The sequence below is a fragment of the Cavia porcellus genome, unplaced genomic scaffold (genome assembly GCF_034190915.1).
Source record: "Cavia porcellus strain 051 isolate PalLab524CR breed Dunkin Hartley unplaced genomic scaffold, mCavPor4.1 scaffold_16, whole genome shotgun sequence".
NCBI lineage: Eukaryota > Metazoa > Chordata > Mammalia > Rodentia > Caviidae > Cavia > Cavia porcellus.
In genome coordinates this window covers 41,055,275-41,082,016 of record NW_026947499.1, presented here as the reverse complement: position 1 = coordinate 41,082,016, position 26,742 = coordinate 41,055,275, and the positions used below count along the sequence as shown (strand labels likewise).

The 26,742-nt window shown below is 44.9% G+C and overlaps 2 protein-coding genes across 8 annotated transcripts in view; one reads left to right on the top strand and one right to left on the bottom strand.

The window, feature by feature from the left end:
• The first annotated feature begins 26 nt into the window (after nt 1-26).
• Nucleotides 27-26,671, top strand: Tvp23a (trans-golgi network vesicle protein 23 homolog A). 4 transcript variants are annotated; one of them, XM_063226513.1, is made up of 6 exons: nt 27-56; nt 3,491-3,570; nt 23,967-24,111; nt 24,592-24,681; nt 24,900-25,028; nt 26,393-26,671. In XM_063226513.1, exons 1-6 carry the CDS (start codon nt 42-44, stop codon nt 26,531-26,533), a joined length of 600 nt encoding a protein of 199 aa, XP_063082583.1. In that variant the 5' UTR covers nt 27-41; the 3' UTR covers nt 26,534-26,671. The 4 variants fall into 4 exon arrangements, with proteins under 4 accessions (XP_063082583.1, XP_063082584.1, XP_063082585.1 ...); XM_023560892.2 differs by lacking the exon at nt 27-56 and adding an exon at nt 2,887-3,222; XM_063226514.1 differs by lacking the exon at nt 23,967-24,111 and having other exon boundaries at nt 24,537-24,681.
• The window catches only part of Nubp1 (NUBP iron-sulfur cluster assembly factor 1, cytosolic), a 33,837-nt gene continuing 15,905 nt past the window's right edge, over nt 8,811-26,742 (bottom strand). The window contains exons 12-13 of one of the 4 annotated variants that reach the window (XR_010039834.1): nt 13,779-13,942; nt 8,811-13,663 (exon numbers count right to left, since the gene is read on the bottom strand). The gene's annotated coding sequence lies outside the window, so the exon portion shown is untranslated. Of the gene's footprint in view, nt 13,943-15,047; nt 20,279-24,409; nt 25,285-26,742 lie in introns of those variants that run through there. The other 3 variants (XR_010039832.1, XR_010039835.1, XR_010039833.1) reach the window with 3 other exon arrangements.

The following is a 26,742-nucleotide window of genomic DNA, read 5'->3' as shown; positions in this document are numbered from 1 at the left end:
TAAGCAAGCACTGGGAATGAATCTGCTGACGCGGAGTCAGGATGAAGTCTGATGAGGTACTGGGTAAACTCTCACATGCTAAGACCTACTGGTTGGGTTTTTTTAGGTGTGATGGTAAGGAGGCTTTTAGGAATTAACATATGAAGCCTGTAATGGCAGCACTATGGGAGACAGGGGCAGGAAAATCATAAATTCAAGCTCAGCCTGGGCAACTTAGGGATTTTGTGAGATCCTGTCTCAAAACAAAAAATAAAAATGAGCTGGAGGTGTAGTTCAGTGAGAAGGCCTTGAGTTTAACCCCTAATACTGAAGAAAAACTTCTAGTTGGGCTGGGGATTTAGCGCAGCGGCATAAGCGCCTGCCTTGTAAGTGTGCAGTCATAAGTTTGATCCCTGGTACCAAAAAAAACCCCAAAAAACTTTTAATTCATATCTCAAAATATACAGTTCTGCGGTAAAGACAGATATCCCGCAGTGGAATGGTAGGTTGGACATGAAGCTGATGTTCCGTGTGCAGGCCTACAGGGTTTCCCTGGCCCCTCTGCTGATGGCCGTAAGTCGTGGTCACCAGCACCACTGTTTCCAAAGGCCCTCCTCTGAGGAAGTTGTTACAGATGTGTTTTCTCTAGTTCTTGCCTCCTCCCTATCAGGGAGTATGGTCCCACTTTATGGATATGTAGACTGAGGGCAGAGAGAGGATGTCCATTGTCCAAAGCTTCTTGTCACCTTTTCAGTCAGGCCTGCTGATGCTAGATATTACTCCCCATCCATAGCCCAGTGGCTACCTAACTCTGGAGCCCCCTCCTCAGGGCTGTTGTGGGTCTGAGATTAGAAGCACAGCAACAGGAATCAGACATGACACAGTGCCTTGAAGTTTGGCTCCCCAGACCTCAGGGGCCAAGAGCAGCCAGATGGGTGGGAGAAGTCTCTGCCCCCACATTCCTCAGGGCCCTCCTGAAAAGCAGATTCCCCATCTCACCATCTGCCTTGTAAGAGGTGACACTATCGCAGCCAGCTCCAGATCAGGGGTGAGTTCCCAGCACAACCCGGGGAACTCCTATCCCACCCTCACATTCTCTGTATCCTCAGCTCTCTGTGACCCCATATTTCTAGGGACCTCCAGATGGTGGGTGCTGTGGTTGTTCCTGAGGATCCCCACACTGAGGGCTGAGAGTGTCAGCTGGCCCCATATGGGGCTTCCAAGGGGAGTTTCCCACCTTCTCACCCCAACCCAACGACGCCAGCAGCTGGTGACTTTCAGGGCCAGACGAAAAGCCCCTAAATATTTTCTAACAGCTTCTCACCTCCACCTGCCTTGCTCTGTGACACCCCCACTTCCCACCCCCACCCCACTCCCACCCCTCTTGGCCCCAGCAGGTGAGTCAAGAAACCTGCCTTTCCGTCTGTCCAGCACTTTTGCACCTAGAGTTACTTTTGGGCCAAAAGCCAAGGCTCCTTTTAGAAAACAGGCCTTGGTGGGCCTGGATCCTAACAACTCAAGGGGCCATTCCCCAGACTGGCAGCCTCAGCCCCTGCTGGGAGCTGTTCAAAACAGACTCAGCTGGAAATAGGGGCACAAGCCTGTAACTCCAGCGTTCCGTTCCGGGCGGATGAGTAGAGGGAAGACAGGCTGGACAGTTTAGTCAATTTAGTGACTTAGACCCTGTCTCCAACTCAAAACAATAAAAAAGACTGGAGATGTAGTTCAGTGTGAAGAAACAAAAGGGGCTGGGGATTTAGCTCAGCGGCATAAGCACCTGCCTTGCAAGCAGGCGATCATGAGTTCGATCCCCGGTACCGATAAAAATGAAAAAGACAAACAAACAAACAAACAAAAGGAACAGCAGACTCTCAGCTCCACACAGAGGCCTAGAATCTGCGTTCTCGTCTAAGCCCAGGCCACTAATTTCAGATGAAGAGTATGTGGGGGGTACACAGTTTAAAGCCCGAGTTCTTCTGGCTGCCCGACACCTGCCCCCTAGAACTGCCATGCTATATTCCCACAGAACCCACGGTGCCACTGGAACTTGGAAGCTATGGGGGCTGCCGTACAATTTGGGAAATACTTTTACCAGGACATGGCTCCTGAGGACGGCCATCTGTCCCCAGGAGGGAACTCTCTTCCTTCACAAACACTAATGAAAGGGAAAGACAATGTTCAAATGGAAAGAACTGGGATTGCGGAAGGAGAAGGGAAAAGATGAAATGTATACAGGTACACATATGTAGGTCTGTACGTGTACACACACAAGATAGCTATACTATTAATCTCTGTTAGTTCATACAAAAGAACAGTTTGTGCTTTCATTATCTGACTGTCAGATCATTTTTTTCGTGCCTAAATCTTGTAACAACTACTAAATCCTGAACAACTACTTCTAAGATAACAATATGCAATATATTAATTGGTGTTAATTTCCTATTTTTTTTTAAATTCTGTATCGTTTCTATCCTTTTTATTGTTTTGCTTAAAAAATAAAAATACACCTGGCAGGCTCTTCCAGGGTCAGTTCAGGAATGGGGTGGCCTTTGGGGGCCACCAAGAGTGGGGAACAGATACTGTCTGGGAGACAGAAGGACAAAGAGAGGACTAGTGGCCTTGGCATCTTACTACCTACTGCCCTGTGCCTCTCTGGCAAGGGTTAGGAGAGGAGTGCGGGCAGAGGAGAGGGAGTGCCTGTGTGCTGGGCCGGAAAGATCCTGGAAGGATACATACTTTCTGGACGTTCCAGAGAAGGCCTTCATGGATTAATAGCTATTTTCTTGCCTGGTACCTGATGCACACTGATCTTACTGCAGTTCCCAGCCAATCCCAGTCCCTTAGGATGCCCACGCAGGCCTGGGCATCTGCTTTTCATTAGGGTCCCGGCAGACCTGCTCTTCCTCTGCCCTGACTGGGGAGGCCAGACAGGAACAGCGATTCACTCCCTATTCTCGTGATCATCCCACATTTCTGGAACACCCACAGCGTCGCCGGACCCACTTTTCCTCCCAAGATCACTGTCCTCGGCTCCTGGCCGCCACAGCAGCAGGCCTGCGCCGTGCCAGGCGCGCTCCCCGAGACCCTCCCGCCCCGCCCGCCCGCCCGCGGCGCGCCCCCTCCCCAGCCGCGACTGCGCCCTAGGCGCGCGCCCGCCCCGCCCGCATCTGCGTGAGGCCAACCGCGGGGCGCAGGCTCCAACCCCGCAGCAAGCGCGAGTCCTTAGCCCGGAAGATGAAGCAGGTAGGATTGTGCGGATGCTCTGGCTCTGGCGGGGAAGGAGACTGGAGCTGGAGAAGACGAGAGGGGCGCTGGAGAGGAGGCGAGGAGGAGGGATTCGCCAAGGCCAGGAACAGGATGCGGATGCGGGGGGCGCTGGCAAGAGGGTGGAGAAGGCCTTGATCCCGGAGAGGCCGCTGGGGAACCCAAGGAGGCCTGCAGGGACAGGTGCAGGCAGGGTCGGGTGTGCAGGGTGGCAGCGGGCCTACCATCCGCCCCTGTGTCCCTCCAGGCCCTGGTGGATGACACGGAGGATGTGTCCCTGGACTTTGGCAATGAAGAGGAGCTGGCCTTCAGGAAAGCCAAGATCAGGTATGTCGGGACCCTGGTTTGGGCAAGCAGGCACTAAGATTGCAAGTTCATTCATTTATTCGCTCATTTTTCAAGATGTACAGAGCACCTATTGTATGTCTATAGATCAGGCAGCCCCGCCCTGCTCGAGCCTGCATCTGAAGGCGCAGGGTGGGGCAAACACTACCCTGGCAAAGATCTTAACAAGCTAATCGTGGGGTATGAGTTAGGAACAAAATCTACAGGGTGGTGGAAGAGAAAGGCCTCTGAGGAGGTGACCTTTGAACTGAAACCTCAATGGTGAGCCATGAAAGAGACTCCAGAAGAGGGTTCCAAGCAGTGGAACAGCATGTGCAAAGGCTTTGAGGCTCTTTTGGAAGGTCAGAGAAAGGCCACTGCACCACAGGGCAGTGTGGGAGGAGGTGGGGATTGACAGAAGGCTGGACAATTTTTGTTCTAGACTCTGTTCAGCCATATTGTTCTAGGTCAGGTCACATGCCTGCCTGTGACCTTCTGCAACCCAGGAGGCAGTAAGACCAAGAAAACTGAGCTTTGGTGTAGCTTAGTGGTAGCCCAGAATCCACAAGGCCCTGGGTTCAGTCCCCAGAGTGGTAAACAATAACCAAAAAGGAATGACCTATCAGAGACTCTTTTGATGGTGGCAGTTATCAGGGAGCCCTGCAGTCAGGCTCTAGTCTACTGCCAAGTGTTACAGTGCACGTGAGAATAAAGAGCAAGATAAAAAATAGCAGTGGATGTTGCTAACGACTCCGCGTCCTGTCTCTCCCTGGGTCAGAGGGCGCTTGTGGCCGACTCTCCTAGGTTTTGGACTGCCTAACGTGAGTGTAAGCTGGACTGCACAATTCTGCTTTCTCTATGAAGTGTGATGTCTCTTTTTTGTTGTCTGAGAAAAATAGGCCATTTAGGGAGAAAATGACTTTTCTAAGTCTGTGTGTTAGCTAAGGACAAGTCTGTGTGTTAGTTAAGATACTACAAAAACTAAGCAAATGAGTTTATGTGCACATTGCCACGTAACGGAAGAACCTGAATACCAGCAGGTGAGGTGGAGCTGGGATGGACTTTTCCTCAAGCATCAGACATAAAAATGCACATTTTTCTCCTGCAGAAGTGTTAGCAAATAATAGCACTCTTTCTCTTCTCCACTGCCTCCAGCTATGGGCGAAGCACCTAGGAACTCCGTGCATTAAATGAAATGCAGACATTGGGAAAAAAAAAATAGCAGTGGAGCAGGGATCTGGGATGACCAGTGTTTCATGGGGGAACAAAAGGCCACAAAGCAGCAGAACCTTGATGTTTATTAGTTACATCTTTGTCAAGGACAGTGGGTGAAGGGCGGAGAGTGTTCACAGGAATGGTAATGGTGGTTGCTGTGGGTATTCTTGGAAGGGTGAGACAGGGGGGGCGGTGAGGAAACTGTAGCTTCCCCAGGTGCCGTATCATCCTCAGCAGGTCACGGCAGCAACCAGTAGTGCTAGGATTTCCAGCTATGATCAGAGGAGCGCAGGGAGCTTCCATGGTTCCATCTGGCTCGAGGACAGGAAAAGGACGATTGTGGACATCTTTGAGACTCAATTTATAATTTTTAGTCCCCATCAATGACTCTGTGACCTGTGAACATGGCTGCCCATGGCCCAAGCACTCACACAACCTAGAAACTTCCACGACCCAGCTGCCCTCGATCACCTGGTTTTGCCCTTCTCTCCTTCCAATGGTCAGGATGGCAGGATGGAGAGAGACTGCAGGGTCAGATGGAAGCAGAGAGCATGGGCTGGGAGGCCAGGCAGGGTTCTGGGAGGGCGACAGGGACAGGGGCCCACAGGTACCTTGGAGGTCTTAGTGGTGTCAAGATGTGGGCTGGGGACAGAGGTAGTCAGAAGTGATGCTCTGGCTCTGGTTGGTGACTGAGGAGATGGAGGGACACTTATGAGTCTAAGATATAAAATGTGGTTAAAATAGACAGTGAATGTTTAAAGTTTTAAAAATGTATTACAATAAAAGACACTCTGCCAGCCTGGCCTTGCCATGGGATGACTCCACGATTTATTTTGTAAATGTTTATATACCATCTTCTGGGAGCCAGGTGCGGGGCTGAACTCTTGAGGATGGAGATGTGGTCCCTTCCCTCTGAATTCCTGGTTCCAGGGCAGGGAGATAGTGTGATGATGAGAGCTCCTTGGGGACCAGCAGAGGTGCTGGGCAGGTCGAGAAAATACAAGCTTTGCTGTGAGTGTGTTTGTGGGGGGGACTTTTCTTTTTGTTTTGACCTTTTCATTGTGGTAAAAGGAAACATAACATAAAGAGTACCATCTTTATTTTTAGTAATACTCTTCAGTTATTTGAGGTATATTTTCGTATGAAACAAGTGAAATAGAATTTTTTCATTTTGCAAAACCGAAACTCTGTACCCATCAAACAACTCTCTTTTCCCTGGTAACCACCATTCTGCTTTCTGTCTCTATGAAGCTGACTACTCACTTCACCAAAGTGGATTCATACAGTGTTCGTCCCTTTGTGATCATCCCACTTGGTCTATGTCCTCGGGGTCCATCTATATTGTGGTGTATGCCTGCATTTTCTTCCCTTGTAAGGTGAAGTAAATTACACTAGATCAATGTATACTATGTCTTGTTAGTCCATTCACACACACACACTTGAGTTGCTTTCCCTTCTTGACTATTGTGAATAATACTACAGTGCAAACCTCTTTTGATACCTCGCCTTCACTTCTTTTGGATATATACCCAGAAGTGGGATTGCTGGGTTATGGGTTAGTTCTATTTTTAATTTTTTGAGGAACCTCTAACCTGTTTCCTAAAGCAGTCGCATTATTTTGCATTGCCAGCAATCATGGCAAGGGTTCGAATCCTCACATCCTTGCTAACACTTGTTATTTCTGGTTTCTTTTCCTCCTCCTGCTTTCCTGATCTCTTTTCGGTAGCCATCCTAGTGGGTGTGAGGCAGTGTTTCCTTGTGGTGTAGATTGGCATTTCTCTAATGGTCAGAGATGTCAAGCATCTTTTTATATGCTCATTTGTGTCTCATCTTTGCAGAAATGTCTATTTGAGTCTGTTACCCATTTTTAAATCAGGTTATTTGATTTCGGGGGATTTCCGAGTTTTTTATATATTCTAGATATTTGTCCCTTTGCAGATACATGCTCTTTAAATCTTTTCTCAAATTGTAGAGGTGGACTTTTCACTCTTTAATGGACACACATTTGTAAGTTTGATGTCATTCCTTTTATTTATGATTTTAGTGTCATATTGCATGTGTCTTATTGAAATATAATTCATATTCCATAAATTCAACTGTTCGTCTATAATTCAGTAGGTTTGTTAGTATGTTCCCAAAGTTGTGCAGTCATCATCCAGTTCTAGACTTTTTTCATCACCTCAAGTGGAAGCCCTGCACCCACTAAGTGATCACTTCCTATTTCCCCCTTCTCCAAGCTCCTGGCAACCACCAAATGTTTTCTGTCCTTATAAATGTGCTCATTCTGAATATTTCATAAAGCCTAAATCTGTACTAGCCAGAGTTTCCTAGAGAAACAGAGCCACTGGAAGATACATGTATATCCTGGTCTGTAGCAAACAACCCCAAAGCCAGAGGCACTAATGTCTGGGGGCAGAAGGTACAAAGTGTGATAAAAAAAATTACAGTGAACATTTAATTTTTAAAAATTATCATGGTAAAATACACATTGCTGTTACTCCTCAGAAGACTCCCCCTCTCTTTGAACACACTCACCCCATCATTCTCTCCACTTCTGAAGCCGTTCTGGAAACCCTCTTTCCCGACTGTCTTCCGTTGTGCTTTCACAGCTACCACCATGTCTTAGATTGATTCAAAATGTTGACCTTTTATGGTGGCCATTTTGACCTTGAGGAAGGGCCTAATGTTGCATGTGCCAGTGAACAGGTGGATGAGGACATGCTGTAATGTTTTTATGAGCCTGCCTTTCTGCTGGCTAACATTTGGCAGCCACATTCACCATATTCACCTTTAAAAATGAGGACATCCTAGCTCAGATTGGAAGTAAATTCTCTCTTCTTCCTTTTTGTTCTACCATCAGGCCTTTAATAGGGAGGTTGGGCCCCACCTGCACTGGGGAGGTTGCATTCTCATTCTCAGTCCACCAGTTCAAATACCACTCTCTTCTGGAAGCATGCTCAGAAACACACCCCACAAAATGTTTAGCAGCATCTGTTCATCCCTTAGTCCAGTCATGTTGACAGATGAAATTATGCAAATATGGCCTCCTCTCTGGCTTTTACTGAGTGCACTGCATTCCATGTTTGCCTGTATTTTGGTGTTTGTCAGTATTTCATTCCTTTTTATGTATAAGATCCCATTGTATGGGTTGGCAATGTTTTGTTTATGCATTCAGAGTGTATTGACAGGCATTTGAGTTTGCCTTTTGTGTGGTTCTTATAAGTACCTTTGCTGGGAACAACTGTGTACAGGTTTGTGCGGGTAGCTGACTTGTTATCTAGGGCACATACCTAGGAGTGAAATTCTGGGGCCTTGTGGTCACTCTTATTAGTGAAGCTCTGCTGCAGACTCACTTTTAGTGAGTGAGGGCCTCCAGCTGCTATGGGGAGCTGGAAATAGATGAGGCTTTTGGTTAGACATACCCAAATTTGGGCCTCGATTCTGCTATTCCCAGGCAACTGATTACACCCTTCTCCCCCCAGGACAGTTATGGTTTTGAGTTAGCAGAGGCCTCACAAACTATAAGTAGGTTTTTAAGGATTCAGTGCAGGGATTTAGCACCTTCATCTCATCGATACCCAGCACTACTCCTCATGTGGCTTCCTTTGCTTTCTTATCCATAGAGTCTGTGTTTGGTTGCCAGGGGCCAGAACCCAAGTAAGTGGGTCACCTTACAGTAGAGAATGCAGCCTCTGTTTCCCACTAAACTTTCCTGTGATTCTGTTCGCCGAGCTCAAGCTTGCCTGCCAGCTCATAATTCTCTAACCCAAAGGCAACCAACAGGCAGATATAGTGATCCCTGGGAATCTTCTGGTATGATGAGGAACGTGGGTCATTCCAAGACAGGCTTGCATCAGCCCAGCCTGGTGTTAACCTTTTGCTCAGTGACCTTGAACTTAGAGACCATAGCATCTTCCAGATTTTGTTTTCTTATCTGTAAAATGTGAATGATGTTGATTCCATCATAGGGTTGTGTAAAGATTCTATCTTGGTTACTTTTCTCACCCTGCTGAGACAAAACACCCAAATTAAAGAAGGAAAGGTTTATTTAGCTCACAGTTTGTGGAGGTTTCAGTCTGTAATCAGCTGGTTCCAAGGCAGGTTGACATGGCATAGGGGAAACACTTCCACACAGCTGAAGACAGCAAAACAACAAAAGCAAAAGGGGGATACAAATGATTAGAACCCAAACTAGTCCAAAATCCAGCCAGGCAAACATTAAGTCTTGTATGTCCAACATCTGAAGCAATCTGTAGCAAATTGTAAGCTCCCAAGGACTTAAGTGATCTCACCCCAATGGTACTTCTTGTGGTTGTAGCTTCCATGGCTTCTCTCAGGCTGGCTTTGCTCCCTCCTTGCAGCTTTCCTTAGATGATCTGGGCTCCTGGCTTTTCCAAACTTTTGGGAACGTCACTGTACCTTTGTCTTCACACTCACAGCTTCACACATTGCTCTCTCAGGGTCACACTGCCTGGCCTCACAGGCCTTCTGAAATCAGGGTGGAAACCTTTTAAATCTCAGAACTCTTAAATTCTGTATGCACCCAAAACCAGCACCACATGGATGATGCTGAGGTCTGCTGCCAGCTAGAGCAGTAGCCAGGCTTTCTTCTCTCTTGGCTATAGGCGTTGAGTACCTGGATCACTGGGCACTATGAATCCAGCTCCGAGGAACAAATTTTCTATATTGCTACCATTCTGAAACATGGTGCTCTATGGCTTTCTCCTGTAAACAAAGTCTTTCAGCTTTATAGTTTTGAGGCTGCAAAAGTTTGAGACTTGCTGCTTTTGGTGATGCCTTCAGGCCATCTTTTCTATTTTCTTGTTCCTTCTCAACAATCAATATTTCCTTAGCTCTATCTTTTCAGTTTACATCTTTATTGGAGCTTATTTTCTGGCCAAATTCACTATGTTTTAAATCACCCACTGGGCTCTTTGCTCTTGATTGGTAACACAAATCTGGCCAAAAGTCCCCAACAACAGGTGTGCCACAGCCTGAACACTGGACTGCCTTGAAATTTCTTCTGCCAGATTAATTAGTCCACCACCCTTAATCTTAGTCTAAAGCAAAGCCTCTGTACACAGCAAAATACAGATTTTTTTGTTCTTGCTGTTTTGCTTCTGCCACTTTGATGTGTTGCCCCTGTGCCATGTCACCCTGCCTTGAAGCCAGCTGATTATGGCCTGAAACCTCCACAAAGTGTGAGCTAAATAAACCTTTCCTTCCTTAATTTTGGTTTTTGTGTATTTTGTCCCAGTAATGAGAGAAAAGTAACCAAGACAGAATCTAGATGAATGATGAATATGTATAGTGAGGATTGCTTTATCCATGCTACTTAGTTATTTTTCCCACAAGCATGACTTCTGTGCTAAATCTCTGTGCAGGGCGGGGATGGAGTCCTTGGTTGGAACAAGATGTCATATTGGGCTTCTCCCTAGAGTTGGAGATTGTCCCTCCAACAAAAGTTAGGCTTATGTTTTCAAGACTCTGCACAAAATCCCTCTGTACCTAACAGGCTTGGGTTCTAAAAGATTGTCACTCACAATAAGACAGTCTCTTCCTGCCTCAGACAGATTTACTTTTCAGAAACGATTTTGGTCTCAGTGGTCGTAGCGGGTTTGTTTGCAAGGTTGTGTCTGTGTGTGATGGTTGGTTCTCATTATATTTGCTGAATGTGAAATTGAGAGGAATCTGGTCCTGGTTTCAGACACCAGAGAAAGTCATGTGTTAGTGGGATTCGGGTCCAATGACAAACATCACATGGAATAACAACAGCATATCAGCGTACCACAAATCCCTAACCAGCTCATCCTGTAATTTTTTTGTCTTTTAAAAAGTCCTCCACAGTTGATTTATTTGTCCACATGGACTACAAAAACAAAAATTCTCAAAATTGAACTTCTGATGGAACTGTTGGCTACTTTTGAGGGAAGGTTATAAAGAATGAACATTTATTGTACATTGGCACTATTCTATCCTAAGCGTTTTACTTGGGATACTTCTTTTTTATCTGTAGGACCAACCTATGAGATAGATATTACTATTTTTATCAATGTCAAGGGTAAAGCAACTGAGGCAAAGAGAGAGATGAGTTACTCACCCAGTGTCACTCAGCTGTGAAGTTCAAGGAAACAGTTTGAATGATAAGGATCTAGCTCATGAGCTGACATTCTCTATAACATTGTACTTACAGGGTTGGAGAGTCACAGAGGGCAAGATACTCAGGGACATACTCTGCTGGAAAATAGCAGATTTGGGGTTTCTTTCTCTGGGGAGGGTTTTTATTTTCCTTGTATAAATGAGGATGCAGAATTGCCTCATCTATTTTGAGCAATTTCTCAACCTGAATACTATGGACATTTGGGGTCAAATAATTCTTCATTGTGTATCTGACTTATGCACTACAGGATTTTTAACAACCTCCCGGGCTCCCATCCCTTAGATGCCTGGAACATCTGGCCCCCCATTAATGATAGCCAAAATTACCTCCAGTCATGGTTCATGTCCCCTAGATGTAAAATTACCCCTGGCTGAGAACCTTGGTTTGGATTTTTCTGTGGGACTTGAGTTTTGATTTGGATAAATTAGATTTATATTTGAGGGAACTTTCAAGTGTTCCCAATATCTTTGTGTGACATGTGCCCGGGGAGATTAGTGTGTGAAGAGATGGGGAAAGAAAAGAGGGGGCAGATGACAGCTTGGTGGTTGACCACTCTTGAAAAATCAACTGTATGCCCCAACATGCTAAGGGAAATAATAATTTTGGTTTTTCTTTGTCTGCCCAGAAGCAGTCACTTAGTAAGAACCCATTACCAAGACCCTGTCCCCTGGGCCTTTGGGGAATAAATTCCTTTGTTCCCTGCCTCCCCAAAATCTATTTTAAAAATACAGAAACATGATCACAATCAGGTCCCACCAAGAAGCTGATTATTTAATTTTAAGGAAGGTCCATGATTACCAAGGAAAATCACCACAGAATCAGGGAACTAGATGATTTTCAGTTCTCTTTGATCGAGGCACATTACATATTTTGAAATTAACTCATTACATCTATAACAGCTTAACTTCCTCTTATCTATATTTCTTGTTCCCATGAATTTGATTGCATAAACTATTGTACAACAGAATCACTGAAGGACCATTTCTACTGAACTGTGACCTACATAGCCAGGAAAGCATTTGGGGACAAGAAGGGGACAATGATCACATTTCTTGATGCTTCATTTCAGATGGCATCTTAATTGTGTGGACTCCTTCATTTACTCCATCCTTTGGTAAGGGGCACTGTCCTGTGCATTACAGGCTATTCCACAGCATCCTTAGGCTTGCCCAAGTAGATGTCAATGAATGCTCACAGTTGTGACACCAAAAATGTCTCCAGATATTGCTAAGCCATTGCCAGCTCCTATTTACTTGTACTGGTTGAGGCTGTCTGTGCATGCATGCTTGTGTGTGTGTGTGTGTACACCTTCCTTGGAGAGGAGGTAAGTGCTGACACATTTATAAATTTAGCCATATGTCCCAGCAAAGAGTGCTGGTGACTGTTCCCTAGCAAAGAGCCAGGTGTAAGTGACTCATGCCTATAATCCCAGCACTCTGGGAGGTTGATTTGGGATGAGTGTTGTGAGTTGAAGGCCAGATGGGGCTACCTAGTGACTTCCAGGCCAGCCTAGAATATATAATAAGTCCCTATTTCAAAACACACACACACACACACCCCCCCCAAGACCAACTCAGTAAACTTGGGTTGGAGTCCAAGTTTCTCATGGTCCTATGTCTACCTCAACTCACCCAGTGTTATATCCACCTTCTGGGTCTCTGCATTTATTAAAATGTCAGCAGATAGCCAAGAGCCTAAGGGATACCTGCCTGGAATAAACCCTATTTACAGCTAGAGGGCTGGGCAGCAGGCCCAGCTGGTGAGACTTTGCCTCATGCCCATCTAATAGTGGTCATAACATATCACTTGTCGAGCATTTTGTGTGTGATTCTATTTACCCCGTTCACACTGTGCTGAGATTATTCTTTGATTTCTTTGCCTGCCTGCTAGAGAACAGTCAAATGCAGGTGGGCAGGACATGGTCCACTTTGTTCATTATATTCTGATCTATCCCAGTGTACCTGGTGAACAATTAGTGTTCAATAAATCTGTTGTTGCCTAAGGCTCAATTTATTAAACTTAGTATTTCTTAAAAATGTTGAAGATCAATTGAGAACATTTGTGTGTTGATTATAAGCTTAATTTTGATCCTTGGGCAATTTAAATGACAATATCAAATTAGCATCAGTGACTATTTTGAATGACAAATTAACCTGCAAACAAAAATACACCTGGACAAAAAAGTACGAAATGTACTATTTTCATCAAAATGGAGAGTTTTAGTGGTTATTAAAACCCCAAACAAAAGAACTGTGAAATCCAGTGTCAAGATAGGTGCAGTCAGAAAAGAATATTTTAAATTAATGTCCTTGAAAGATTTTAAAAAAAATTTTACTTTGCAATCACATCAAACTTTTGTGAAGGTAGTAAGAATAGAACAAAGAATTGATATATATTCATACCATGACATATATCCATGTGCTGTTAATTTTGTTCTGTGTGTGTTTTAATAAATCCCATTCTCGAAGCCCTAAGTTCTTAAATGAGATGTGTTTCTTTTATTGTTTGTTTTTCAGCACTGAGGATTGAATACAGGGCCTTTGCACTAAGCGACCTCCCTTGCCACGCCCCTTTTAATATGAGACAGGGTCTCACTGAGCCATTATATTGCCTAGGCTGGGCTTGAATTTGTGATCCTCCTGCTTCAGACTCCCACAGTGCTGAATTATAGATGTGCATCACCACGCCCGACTCAAATGTGTGCATTGGGAACAGGAAATTCTGTAAGCAGAGCACAAGGATTGAAATGAAGATAGTATTTAATGTATGTTTTGTATCTCAATGCCCTTTATTGTACTTTTTTCCTCCCAGGCTCAGATTCCATCCAGGCTCTTACCTGTTGCATTTAGTTATTCCGGAGGGGTTTGTGGCCTTTCTTTTATCTTTTGTGACATGGACATTTTGAACAGTAAATACTAGCTGTTTTGAAGAACATGCCTTGACTTGGGTCTTCCTGATGTTTCTCGTGGTTAGATCCAGGTGATATTCTTAGCAGAGATCCTGAAGAAATGACATTATATCCTGAAAGTGTATTTATTCTTTTCAGGTGTTGTCACTACCAAAGGTGGGCCATAAAGGGCATCTTTTACCTCCATCACCTCTTACTGGCAATCTCAGGCCCCAGGTTTTAGTCTTTAATTCTCTCTGCTACTCAGAGAATCTAGGAGGGCAGTCATATGGTGGCTCTGTCCTGGGAACCGAAATTGGGGTTGGTGGGCTTCTGTCATCTAATGGACCCACAAGGAGCAAGAGAGCTTTTCCATGAGGTCCCTCATGCAGCCATTGACTGGCGGTTCAGTTCCTTGCTAGGTAGGCCTCTCCATACGGCTGCTTCCAATGCAGCAGCTCGCCTGCTCCAGTGCACGCAAGGGAGAGCACAACAGAGCATGACCAAGATGAAAACAACCATGTCTTTGATGCAGTCACTTCTGATAGTCTGTTTGCCACATCAGTGACAAGCCCTGGCTCCCTGTGGGACATGACTATACGGTATGAAGATAGGAGGCCAGGGTCAAAAGGGGCCATGTCAAAGCTGATCATCACAACCCATGGAAGGAAAAAGTGCCTGGGTGTTTACAGGGTGCCCCTTGTGCACCAGGCTTTGAGGCGGATGTGACTACCCCCATTTTGCAGGTTAGGAAACTGGCTCTGAAAGGTTGAATCACTTGTCTGAGGTCACACAGCAACTGGCAGAATGGGGCTTTGAAAGGCAAGAATCTGCCTACTTGGCTGCCTAACAATCAAAACAAAAGTTAGTGACAGAGAGGTCCAAATATATACCAAATAGAAGAATATGATAATCTTAAAACCCTCAACAATGGTCAACTCTGACCAGTCTTCCATTTCTGCCCCACCTCCTCCCCCTGCCCCTGGTTGTTTTGAAACAAACCTCACATATGTCACATAACTGTGGGCATAAATACTCAGATGTGTTATCTCTAAAGGACAGGAACTATTTAAAAAATAGAACTACATACAATTTTTTAAAAATTTAAAGTAATCCCTCAAATCATGAAATACTCAGTGTCCAATGTCTTTTTTTTTACTTATTAAAAATCATCTTGTTTGAACTATAATTGAAAGAGCATTCACACATTGCAGTCACTCGCTGCGTAAGATTTCTTTTATTCTGTGGCCACCCCCTCGGCCCTGCTTGCTCACTCTAGCTGAATCTGTAGCGCATTTCTCTGTTTAGCAATGGATTTGCCTTGTTGTAGACCTTGTCATGGTCTGGAACTGATGAGTGCATCCTCTTTGTGTCCTTTAATTTGTTCCTTTATCCCTGCTGTGGTTGGGATGTGGCATGTCCCCAAGGGTTCCTCTGTTGGAATCGTGGTCATCAGCATACAGTGTTAAGCAGCAGTAGAATCTCTAAGAGATAGACCTCATGAAGGTGGCGAGGCACCTACCTTGGAAGGAATAATGTAGTTCTCATTGGATCCCAGTCACTTCCCACAAGAGTAAGTTTGTATACAAGAGCAAGACCAGCCCCTCCCTCTCTCTGCCTTCCTGTCTTGACATGTAACCTTTCCCTCTGATACGTGTTCCTGGCTTGATGCCACTTGTCATGTTGTGATGCAGCTAAAGGGGCCTCACTAGAGACGTGCTAGCACCCAAACTGTAACCTAAATAAACCTGTTCTTTATGAATTACCTAGCCTCAGGTATTTTGTTACAGCAACAGAAAGTGAACTAATACATCTCCCGTATTCATTGTAATGAGTGGCTAGAACTAGAGGCTTGATGTGATCTGGATGTGATGTTTTGACTCAATGACTTCAAAAGAGGGGTGTTCCAAAATGTGTAACAGTCATTGTACAAAAGAGAGGAAAAGTGCTTTAAATGATATAACTGCATGTATATTTAAGTGTATAAGATAGACAATGATATTACTGAGCTTTGTTGGATCATTGAACAGAACTGTTTGGTCTCACTGTTTGAATGTCCACTATATAAGCTTTAATTTTGTAACTTGAACAAATATTTCTAAGATGACAATATGTAATCCATTAACTAGTGATTTCCTACTGTTTATTTTTTTTCTGAAATTCTGTATAACTTGTACCCTTTCTCTTTTTTTTCTTTTCCTCCTTAAATAAAATTAAAAAAAAAAGAGGGGTGTTCATTCACCTGGAAGCCCCTAACACCTGGGTGCCTGGCCATTGGTGCTCCACACCCCCATGTTTGAATTCATTAGAGACTATGACATCATATTTTAATTAAAAAAAAAAAACTGTTTTAGTATTGAAGATTAAACCCAGGACTTTGCATGCTAGGTGCTAGGTAAGCACTACTACAGAACTATATCCCCAGCCCTTAAAAACATTTTTTTTGAAACACAGTTTCACTAACTTGCCCAGGCTGAACTTGTGTTCTTTCTGCCTCAGCCTCTTAAGTGGCATGGAATACAGAAATGCACCATCACACCTAGCAGTGTGACATTCCAGCTGTATCATTCCATCTTCATTTGTGAGCTGAGGTAATCTAAAAAGAGAAACTGCCCTCATCGTTCAGTCTTTATTAGATATGTTTTATAGAGAAAAGGCATCTACATGCTGGCTTCTCATACTTTGCTTATAAGCTTTCAAGTTAATGGATCACTTCCTTTTATCTTCATTAGGTATCAATGATAGTTTTTAAATATCATACAAACTGACAGAAGAGTTCTGCTGTGCAGATTGTCCCAGTTTTGGCCAGTGGGAGCGTCTTCCTGTTGGCCTCTGTTGGCTTACAGTCTGTGACAGATTTTATGCTTTCAAGATACTCCAAGGTGAGAGTCTGTACTCTTACATTTCTCTAAGAAACCCTGGCTGTTTTGAACAGAGAGGAGTTGAGAACTGCAGTGTGCATTCCCGTGGGGTGTTAGCTCTCCGGCCCATGGTTACCCTGATGATCTTGTGGTACCATGGGCAGCAGTGATGCTTGGTGCTGACCCTTGGACCTTGAGATGCTTCCCTACACAGAACAGCTGCTAGCCCATAGCAAATCATTGTTCAAGCTCATGCAGCCACAGTGGATGGTCCTCAGGGGACATACAGGCCGAAGAGTGGAGCATGGTAGGGTTCAGAAGCTAGGAGATAGGCAGGGGTGAATTCTTCTTCACACTCTAGGAGGAACCAGTCTTGTTGATACCTTGATTTTGGACTTGGCCTCCAGAACTGTGAGAGTGAGTTCCATTGTGCTAGCTCACATAGTCTGTAACACTTTGTTACAGCAGCTGCAGGTGAGCATCTGCATTCAGCTGAACATTGGGTCTGCTAACTTGTTCTCGTGGCTCCCACCTCCATCCTGATGCTGTGCATACCTACCTTCAAAGTTGGGATGTCTCTTTAAAAAGAAATAAAGAACAGAAACAACAGGGGAAAACTGTGGTGGTCAGAGGGAAGTGTGTTTTTTTTATTCACTTCCACACACAAACCTCTGCTGTGCTGAGCTTTGCGTGGAAACTAAGAGCTCTAAGCAATCAGCATCTTAAACATCTGGCAGCCCCAGAAGCCACTTTCCGTGCTTCGCAGTAGGGCAGGACTTGCCGTCATTGGAGGCAAGAAACTGCACTCAAGAGGACAATGGAGCCCCCCAAATCACACCTGAACCCTTCCAGAAGGAGAATCAAATTCAGCCAGGTGGCTCATCCTCTGCAGCGTGGCAGACCCTGACTTCAGGAGGTTTCGCAGAGACCTCTGCTGTTTGAGGGTTGCCTTCCTGCAGTCTTCACCCACTTTGTTACTCGCGCTGGCTGACCTTGCAAATGGGTTGGAAGCTGGATTGACATATGCATATAAACTCGAGCTTGTTAACAAGCAGACCGAGGCCCAGAGCTCCTGAGTGGAGCTGCAGACCCTGTGTTTCTAGCGAGTTTCCAGGGTTGAGAGTCAGCTAGCATATGAAGTGATAAGTTTTTCTCTGAGAACTGTCCTGTTAGCTGTTCTCCCCAACACTGAGGGTTCCCCCTCCTCCAGAATCTTCATGGTTGCACACCACTGTTAGCAAACACTGGAGTGTAAGTGGGCGTCTGAGCTGAAGAAATAAATAGCAACATCCGCTTCATTTTTAACAGAGGGGGAAAAACATCAATCTAACAAAGGATGCCAAAAACAGCATCGTATTATCCCCCACCCCAGTTCTGTTCTCAAGAATCTTTACTATGAATGAATGAGTCACAAAATAAGTAGAGTGACATTAGCCACAGTCACTTGAAGACTCCCTCTGGCATTGGGGGTGTCTTACCCCCCAGGAGACCTAGACTTCTGGGGGAAATGTTACTCTTCCACTTTGCAGGTGGCTAACCCGAGGCGTAAAGCAGCTTCTACCCTGTCTGGGGCTGTAAACCCAGCAAGGATGGAGCATAAATGTGGGTCTGAACTCTCTGGCTTCAACTGTACTGCACTACATAGATGGGGAGGTTGGGCATTGTACCTCCAACAGGGCCTTTTTCTTTTCTTTTTGTAGAGGAATCAGTACGCCCAGAAGAAAAGACCTGTGTTCTGAAAGTTTCTCCAGCATCCAGCTATGATGACCAATTACTCAACTGGGGATTTTTAGATCTAAATTTTTTAACCACAGGTGGTCCACAGAGACACCAGAATACCAACCGTGGGCTTGATTCACCTCAGTGCAAAATGGAGGCTGTGTGTTTCTTACCTTTTAATTCAAGTGTACATAAAACTACAGAGAGCAGTGAACCTGATGTTCCTGTTACCAGCTTCTGTCATTATCAGTGCATGGCCCACCTGGTCCGTTCTCACCCCACCTGCTCCCCACTCCCTCCTTCCTTCCTTTTCTTTTCTCTCTTTTTTTAGTACCAGGGGTTAAACCTAGGACCTTCACACCGAGGTACAATCCAAGCCTTTTAAAGTTTTGAGACAGGTTCTCACTGAGTCACTAATTGCCCAAACTAAGCTTAAACTTTGATCCTTTGGCCTCAGCCTCCCAGAGTGCTGTCTTTACAGAAATGCACCATTGCACCTGGCTTCCCCAATTATTCTGAAACAGATTCTAGCATCTTCTTAAGTAAAGCCACGAGGATGCCTTCCTCAGACTTGTGGAACACTGAGCACAGAACACATGCCCAGGTGTCGCAGCGGTGACAGGTGATTTAGTATCTGTGCTGCTGAAGTGAGCATGATGACAATTTGGTGAGAAACTCATGCTGGAGATAGTCTTTGAAACTCCAGAGTGGCTATTTCAAGGTAATTAATCAAAGGGCAATTTTAAAAGAAACTATTAGATTTCTGCTGAACATAAGATGAATCAATCTGGGGCTGGGGATTTAGCTCAGTGGCATAAGCGCCTTCCTTGCAAGTGTGTGGTCGTGAGTTCGATCCCTGGTACCGATAAAAAAACAAAAAAGACAAAAAAAAAAAAAAAAAAAAAAAAAAAGATGAACCAATCTTCCCCCAAATCAAACTTGCTGGCACAGCTGGGAGATGGGGCTGTACATGCCTTGCTGTGAACATTCTCACGTTGCTTTTGCTGTTCAGACATACATTTTCAGTACATTTGAGTAATGCTGTCATTTTCCATACCCAGTATACTCGTCGCCCTCTGTCTAGACAGACCCTCCTCTGTCCATCCACCTTTGCCTCTATTTTGTAACAGTTTTAGGTTTATAGAAAAACTGAGCAGAAATACAGTTCTTGCAAGCTTTCCCTACCCATTTCCTCTATTAGTAAAGTCTTTGTACATTGGTTACAGTTGATGAGCCAGTGTGTTATTAGTAACTGAAGTCCAGGTTCCTTTACAGGCCCCTTTTGACAGTGCAGTGTCACTGCCCTACACATCTGTTTGCCCATTTCCCCCTAACCGCACCCTTAGAACTCCTGGGGCTGCTGTCTTTCACTAGCACCACAGCTTCAGCTTTTCCAAACCGTTGTAGAGCTGGGATTACTCCACATGCATTCTTTGCTGCCTGCCTTCTTCCACTTTGCAGTGCATGTTTAAGGTTCCACCGGGTCTTTTTGTGGTGCCATAGCTCATTTCTCATTGGATGTACCACAGTCTGTCCATTGTCCTCATAAACATCTTAGTTGCTTCTCAGTTTTAACAGTTACGAATCAAGCTGCTATAGACACGTACATGTTCACTTCTGAGCAGCCATACATTTCATTTGAGTAAATGCTGAGGATTATGGTGGCTGGCTTGTACCACATCTAGCAATATTTGAATGACTTGCCAAGATCTATCTTTGGTCAGTGTATTCAAACAGGAACTTAGAGCTGAGGTGTAGCATACAGGAAGTGCACTGAATGTACGGGAACGCTCACGCCCAGATGTAACCTTGTCCTGGGTTCTAACACAGTCCGTTGGTTCTGCCAGTCAGGCAACTCCCACCGTACAGCTGTTGAAAGTAGATTCTTGGTTAGTGGGGACTGGAGGGTCAGGTAGTGGTAAATTGTACTGGTACTTTGTGGGAAAATATTTTAGACTTCGCAGACCAGACTGGGCTGGATTTTGTTTTGCATTTTTCAGTACTGGGGATTGAACCAAGACTTTTGCACCAACCTACGTTCCCAAGTCTTTTAAAAAATATTCTCTTTCAAGACAGAGGCTCACCAAGATGCCCAAGCTGGGCTTGAACTTTCGATCCTCCTGCTTCAGTGTCCTACAGTGCTGGGATTCCAGATGTGTTCCACCATATCCAGCTGTGTTCTAATACAGTTTTATTTACAAAAACAGGCAGTGGGGCAGAGTTGGCCTTTGGGCTATAGTTTACAGTACTGTAAAATTTATGTTGAGGTCTCACCCTACATCTGAGTCCCCTTGTGTTTTACATGTAGTTTAGGCCTCAGGGGACTCTGATGCACATTCCAGGTTGAGATCCAGCTGTACTTCCCTCCAGGGTGGAAGCCAGTATGTGAATGGGGTCCAGGGCTGTGAAAACGGATTTACAAATTCAGGACACTTGGACATAAACCCAGCAAGATCCTCCGTACTTAGACAACACTGTGAGTGATTTTATTTCCCCCATTCCACATCAGTCTCACTTTCTCTGCTCTTCTCGAGGTAACAGGCTTCCACCTGACCTGTGGAGGGATGTCAGATACTGAGTAGAAAATGTCACTTGTTTTAAATGGGCATGAAGGATCATCTGAGGGAAACATAGAGGGATCAGGAGTCCAGGGGAATCCCGTCAAAGAGAAAGTTGTGGTCAGAGGAAATTCTGTAGTGTGGCCCCTTAGGAGTGGAACTGTTCAGAGGGATGCTGTGGACAGAGATGGTAACAGCAGCTCCTGGTTGCTGTGGACAGAGATGGTAACAGCAGCTCCTGGTTGCTGTGTTCTAGAGCACTCTGAGTGTGCACCCTCATTTTAAGTTTTCTGTTCCCAAGTTCCCCAAGGAGTTGTTTCCCTCAGTGTTCCCATTTTACAGAAAGAGAAGGCGCTCTGAGAGCTCACATGGTATAGGGAAGGCCACGGAGCTCCTCAGGGCCCTGAAGCCCTAGTGGTCTGGTGCCTATGTAGCTGGGAACCAGTGAACTGTTTGTCACGGCTGACCTCCTAAGTGGTGCCTGGAAGGTGGAGCAGATTGACATGCTTGTGCCCTGTGTCTGTGCCTGTGTGTGCGTGCCACAGCTGTGGAGGTGGCAGCAGGACAGAGGATCCCACTGTAGGGAAGACTGAACAGGACTTAAACCGTAGCCTTCAAAGCTCTTAAAACTAGAAAACTAGTGTGAGGTCACCTTGATATTAGATGGGGCTTAGGCTGGCCGAACTCCAAGGTGAACTAAATAAGGATTTGGGATCTCAAGAGCAACCTAAATGAAACAGGATCCAAACTATAATTTAAGTCCTACTCTCTTGTTTTGGGCATTGTTTGAATAGTAAGAAGACCTTCCAGTATGAGTTACAGTTATAAGAAGGTTGGTAAACAGGACTCGACTTAGTAGAACCTTCTAACCGTTGGAATTTTTTCTGCATTTTATTTTAGGAAAACCACAGCTAATGAAAGAAAACAGTGGGTGGACAGGGGATTTATTCAAATGCAGGAACTTCCAGGTTTTACCCTGGAAAATGTCACTTGTTGCTTTTATCTTTTGCATCTATATTGTTTTCCAAAGACAGATGCTTCCAGGGATCTTAACTGATTCAATCACAGTATTCAACACAGCAGTTATACTTGTGGAGAATCATACTTACCAGGTACTAATTACAATATTTAAAAGTATCTTAAAACATGGTTTCTTCCCTGGAAAACTTTGAGTCTTTGGAAGAGCATTTATCTTCAGGGTCAAAGGGCAAAACTATATTGACAGCTGAAAAATTTTTAGTAAGGATTAAGGCAAAAAGGGTATGAAACTCTCAACAATCTTCTGGAATAATCCCAGGAAGTTTTGAAGTTCTACATAATCATATCTAATCCTGAAACGTCAGTACACTTTCTGGGGTGGTTCTCCTTTGAGCTACCATGATTGCCCAGGTTTCTGAAAGGCACAAGGAGAATGTTCTGATAAACCACTAGTATTATACTACAGCTCCTTTGCCTGAGCAGTGTTTCAAAAACATCAGGAGTAAATGATGCAAGAAGCCACCCTGAACTCAGCTTCTGAGTCTTATTAAAGGTCTCTTGGTGGCCAGACACCCCACAATAATTTGTGTGTGTGCGCGCGCGGTGGAGGGGGATCCTGGAGACTAAACCAGGGGTGCTCTATTTCCAAACTACATTCTATCCTTTATTAAGTTTTTTTTTTTTTTTTCAGTACTGGGGATTGAACTCTTGACCTTGTGCTTGCCAGGCAGGCACTCACACCACTGAGCTAAATCCCAGCCCTCCCTCCTTTATTTTGAGTTGAGGTTTCATTAAGTTGTCAGGTCTAACCTTGAGCTTTTGATCCTCCTGTCTCAGAATCCCAAATTGCTGGGAATTACAGGCATGTGCTACCATATCCAGAGATACCTCATAATTTTATGACAGCCTAAATTTGCTTCTTTCACATTTCAACTTAGGGAGGCAAACAGGTTCTATCCCCCTGCAGTTCCACCATGGCTTCTGGCACACCATGAGGAAAAAAACCTGTCATATTTCATTAAGTAATTAGCTGCTATCATTTCAAATTTAATTTGCCACTGCAAGTTTGTATTTTTGGCTTCTTGTGAACACATCAGAGCTAGCACCACTAGGCCCCAGGTTGAGAAGTCACCTCCCCTCATGCGAGCCATCCTTCTCATCCTGTCTTTCTCTGGCACCGAGGTGATGTTCTAGCTGCCATGCATCACTGGGCTTATACTATGGCTTCCTCCATTCTAGCTGAGCACTCTTCTCTACCTGTGAGGTCTATTTAAATTGAGATACCAAAGAAAGAAACAGAAAGCGATGTGTGAGAAGAAACAGAAAGCCACATGTGTCCTATGGCTTGCATTAGCCACTGATACTGTTGGCCTGACCCCTGTGCCGTCCGTTTCCTGCTCTAGACAAACTCTCCATTCTTTTTAAGAACTCACCCTTTGTTATTCTCCAAGACTCATTAAATGGATGCAGGATGACTGCTTTTCGCTGTGCCACTGTTTTTGGTAGGTCATAGGCATGGTGAACAAGAGTCATCTTCCTCTTGATTAATGTCAGTGGCATTCAGGTGACACTGTTGAGCAGCTGGCACCAGTTGGACCTGCCACTTCCTCTCCCAGGAACACACTCCCTGGTGACACCAGGCCTTTGCCCACAGACTGCACACATGCTGTTACGAGTGGAATAACCTGACATTTACCTTTAGGGAACTGGCCACCATCGTATGTCACTGGAAACAAATGATTGTAGTCCTGTTTCACTTTAAAGTTTCAAACCAAGAAAGTGCTATTTGGAGTCAAATTAGGGGAAAGTACTGGATTCTTCGAAGGAAAGAAAACACTATTGCTAGTATCGTGACAGTTTCGTGACAGGGAAGATAGCGATGTGTCCTCAGCGCTGCTGCCTGTGTTCTGGCTTGGACGGCTTTCTGTGCAGATACCAGTGGCCTGGAGCTCTGACTGGGGGAGTACGTCTGTGACTGCATCTGGGCTTGGGAGTGAGGGCATCTTTGGGTTGTTTTCTAGGCATCCCTTGGCCACCTTTTTTCACCTTTTCTTCCGAGTGAGTGCCATTGTCACCTACGTATGCTGTGATTGGTTCAGCAAGAGCTTTGTGGGCTGCTTTGTCACTGTGCTGCTCCTTCTGTCCTTTGACTTCTGGTCTGTGAAGGTAAGGCTCCCTCTCCTGTGATGCTGTCTCGGGGCACATGTGCTTTGTTCCTAGACAGTCACATTCCCTATGTGTGCTGGTCTTTGGTTTAAACGGCTGGCACATACTTAACTAAGCCAGTGTCACTTAAAATTAAAGGAACAGAGTGTACTGCTTAGTGTTCAATAAACAGGTTTTGAGTATCAATTGTCACCCTATTCACGTTTCCATGGGGGAGGGGTGACAACCCCAAATGACCTTGGAATTTTACAAAATTTACATATAAAAATATCACAAACATATGTAACACAAGTATATATTTTGGGGGAGGGGCTCACTTTTTAAAGTAAGCTTAACTATTAGAAGCATCAAAAGATGAAGAAATCACCACTTTTCATCCTTTTCTCAGTACAAGTTTAACTGGTGACTTTCATTTCATTCATCAGGATGATGACATTTTGCCCATGGCAGGCCTTTGGTCATTTTGTCCGTTCTCTTCAGAATGTAACCGGAAGACTCATGGTGGGCCTCCGATGGTGGAACCAGATCGATGAAGATGGCAAAAGCCACTGGATTTTTGAAGCCCGAAAAGTAAGCTCCTCGACAAGGAATGTGAGAGAGATGTCTGTATGAAGTTTACATGGGCTTCCTCCAAGTTCCATGCACAGAATCCGAATCCCGCCCTGCACGAGACCCACTGCCCCTGGCGCTCTGTGCAGTGAAAGCGTGTGTAACATAAAGAAAAGTGCTTGAGTGCTATTTGCAGCCATCTTCGTTAAGTCTGAAAAGTGAATTCTTTCCTCCAACAGGTATCTCCAAATCATATCGCCGCTACGGAAGCCGAGGCGCGCATCTTCTGGCTTGGCCTCATCATCTGTCCCATGATCTGGATAGTGTTTTTTTTCAGCACCTTGTTTTCCTTGAAGCTAAAGTGGCTGGTAAGCCAACACTGTGACCTTGACGTTGCTCTGATATCTCTATAAACCGGTGGCTGGAGTAGGCTTTTGTTGTTACTAACAGGGTATAATAGCTGTGTTGAGATGTTCTTATCCCAATACAGTTTGCCCATTTGAATTGCATAATCAGTGGCTTCTAGCAGTCATAACCATGAGACCATGGTCATGATCAATTTTAGGGTATTTTCCTTTTTTTTAATGGTGCCAAAAGTTTACTTCAGAGGTGAGGAGTGAAGGGCTAAGGGAAGAACAAAAGAAAGATGAAAAGTGAAAATAAAAGTACACTCTGTGTCTAGCAGTAAAGAGGGGACAGAGGTACTAACAAGCCAAAGCTGCCCTAGGTCAGACAGCAGAAGAGGCAGAAATAGGGTGCAGACTCCAGGACCTGCACGTGTAATTACAATGATGCTTAAATTATATTTAGATATTTTATTCCTCAGAGGACTAAACCACTGCAGTGAAATACTATGCCTCCAAGATAACTCTGACTTATCCCCACCTAGGAGACATGGGCGGGCCCCTGTGAAGAATCACAATGGCCCATTAGGATATTTTCATCATGCCAGACAGGACTCTGTTCCCTTCAGCTGTTACCACTCCATGTCCCTCTTCTCCCAACCCCTGGCACACACTAATCTATCTTCATAGATGTGTCTACTGTAGGGTATTTTATAGAAATGTAATCATACAATGCAGTCTTTTGTAACTGGCTGCTTTTATGTCTTTCACAGTCCAGCCGAGTTGTGGTGTGTCAGAACACCATTCCTTTTATGGCCAAGTAACACTGCATTGTATGGACATACCACATTTATCAGCTGATGGTTATTTGGTTGTTAGTGATCTTTTGGTTCTTATAAGTAATGCTGAGCCAAATTTTGTTTTTTATATTGCTGAGATGGAAGCCAGGGCCTTGCACCAGGGTCAACTGCTTTACCACTGAGCTGTATCCAGAGCCCCAAGAAAGGACTTTATTAAAAAACGGCATGTTACGTTCTCCCTTGGATGGGAGCCCTGGCTAGGTGGGAATAAGCCTCAGAGGTGTGCAGTTTTACTTTGGAAGTATAGTATTTCATTGCTATGATTTAGTTCTTTGAACGAAGAGCAGAGTAACTACAAGTGTAGGCTCTGGCGGTGGATTGTGGTGCTCAGCCACTCTCCCAGGTTCTGACCTAGGGCAGCTTTAGCTTGTTTGTGTTTCCGTTCCTCTCCTCCTTGTGAAGTACGATGCTGATGGCATGGGCTGCTGGATTGCTAACTGCAGGGCACCCATGAGTCTTGTTCAGTAGAGGCTGGTGGGTCTTGGAGGCTTCCTCTCTGCACATTTCTTTTGCTTTGCCCGCGCACAGGCTCTCGTGATTGCCGGGATTTCACTCCAAACTGCGAACCTCTACGGCTACATCCTTTGTAAGATGGGAGGTGAAAGCGACATCAGCAAGGTCACTGCCAATTTTCTGTCCCAGACCGTGTTCCAGACGGTGAGTTGCTGAGGTCTCATCTGGACAGTTACCCTGCAGCTGTGCAGAGTGAAGGAGGCTGTTGGCATCACAATTTGTGTAACCCTGCTGATGCCAGCCTGCCACTGTTCTTTTTATTGCAATAAAATTTACACAAAATTGACATTGAAACCATTATCAAATGTGCAGTTTTTGGCATTACATACATTCACGATGTCATGCAGCCGTCACCCATCTCCGGG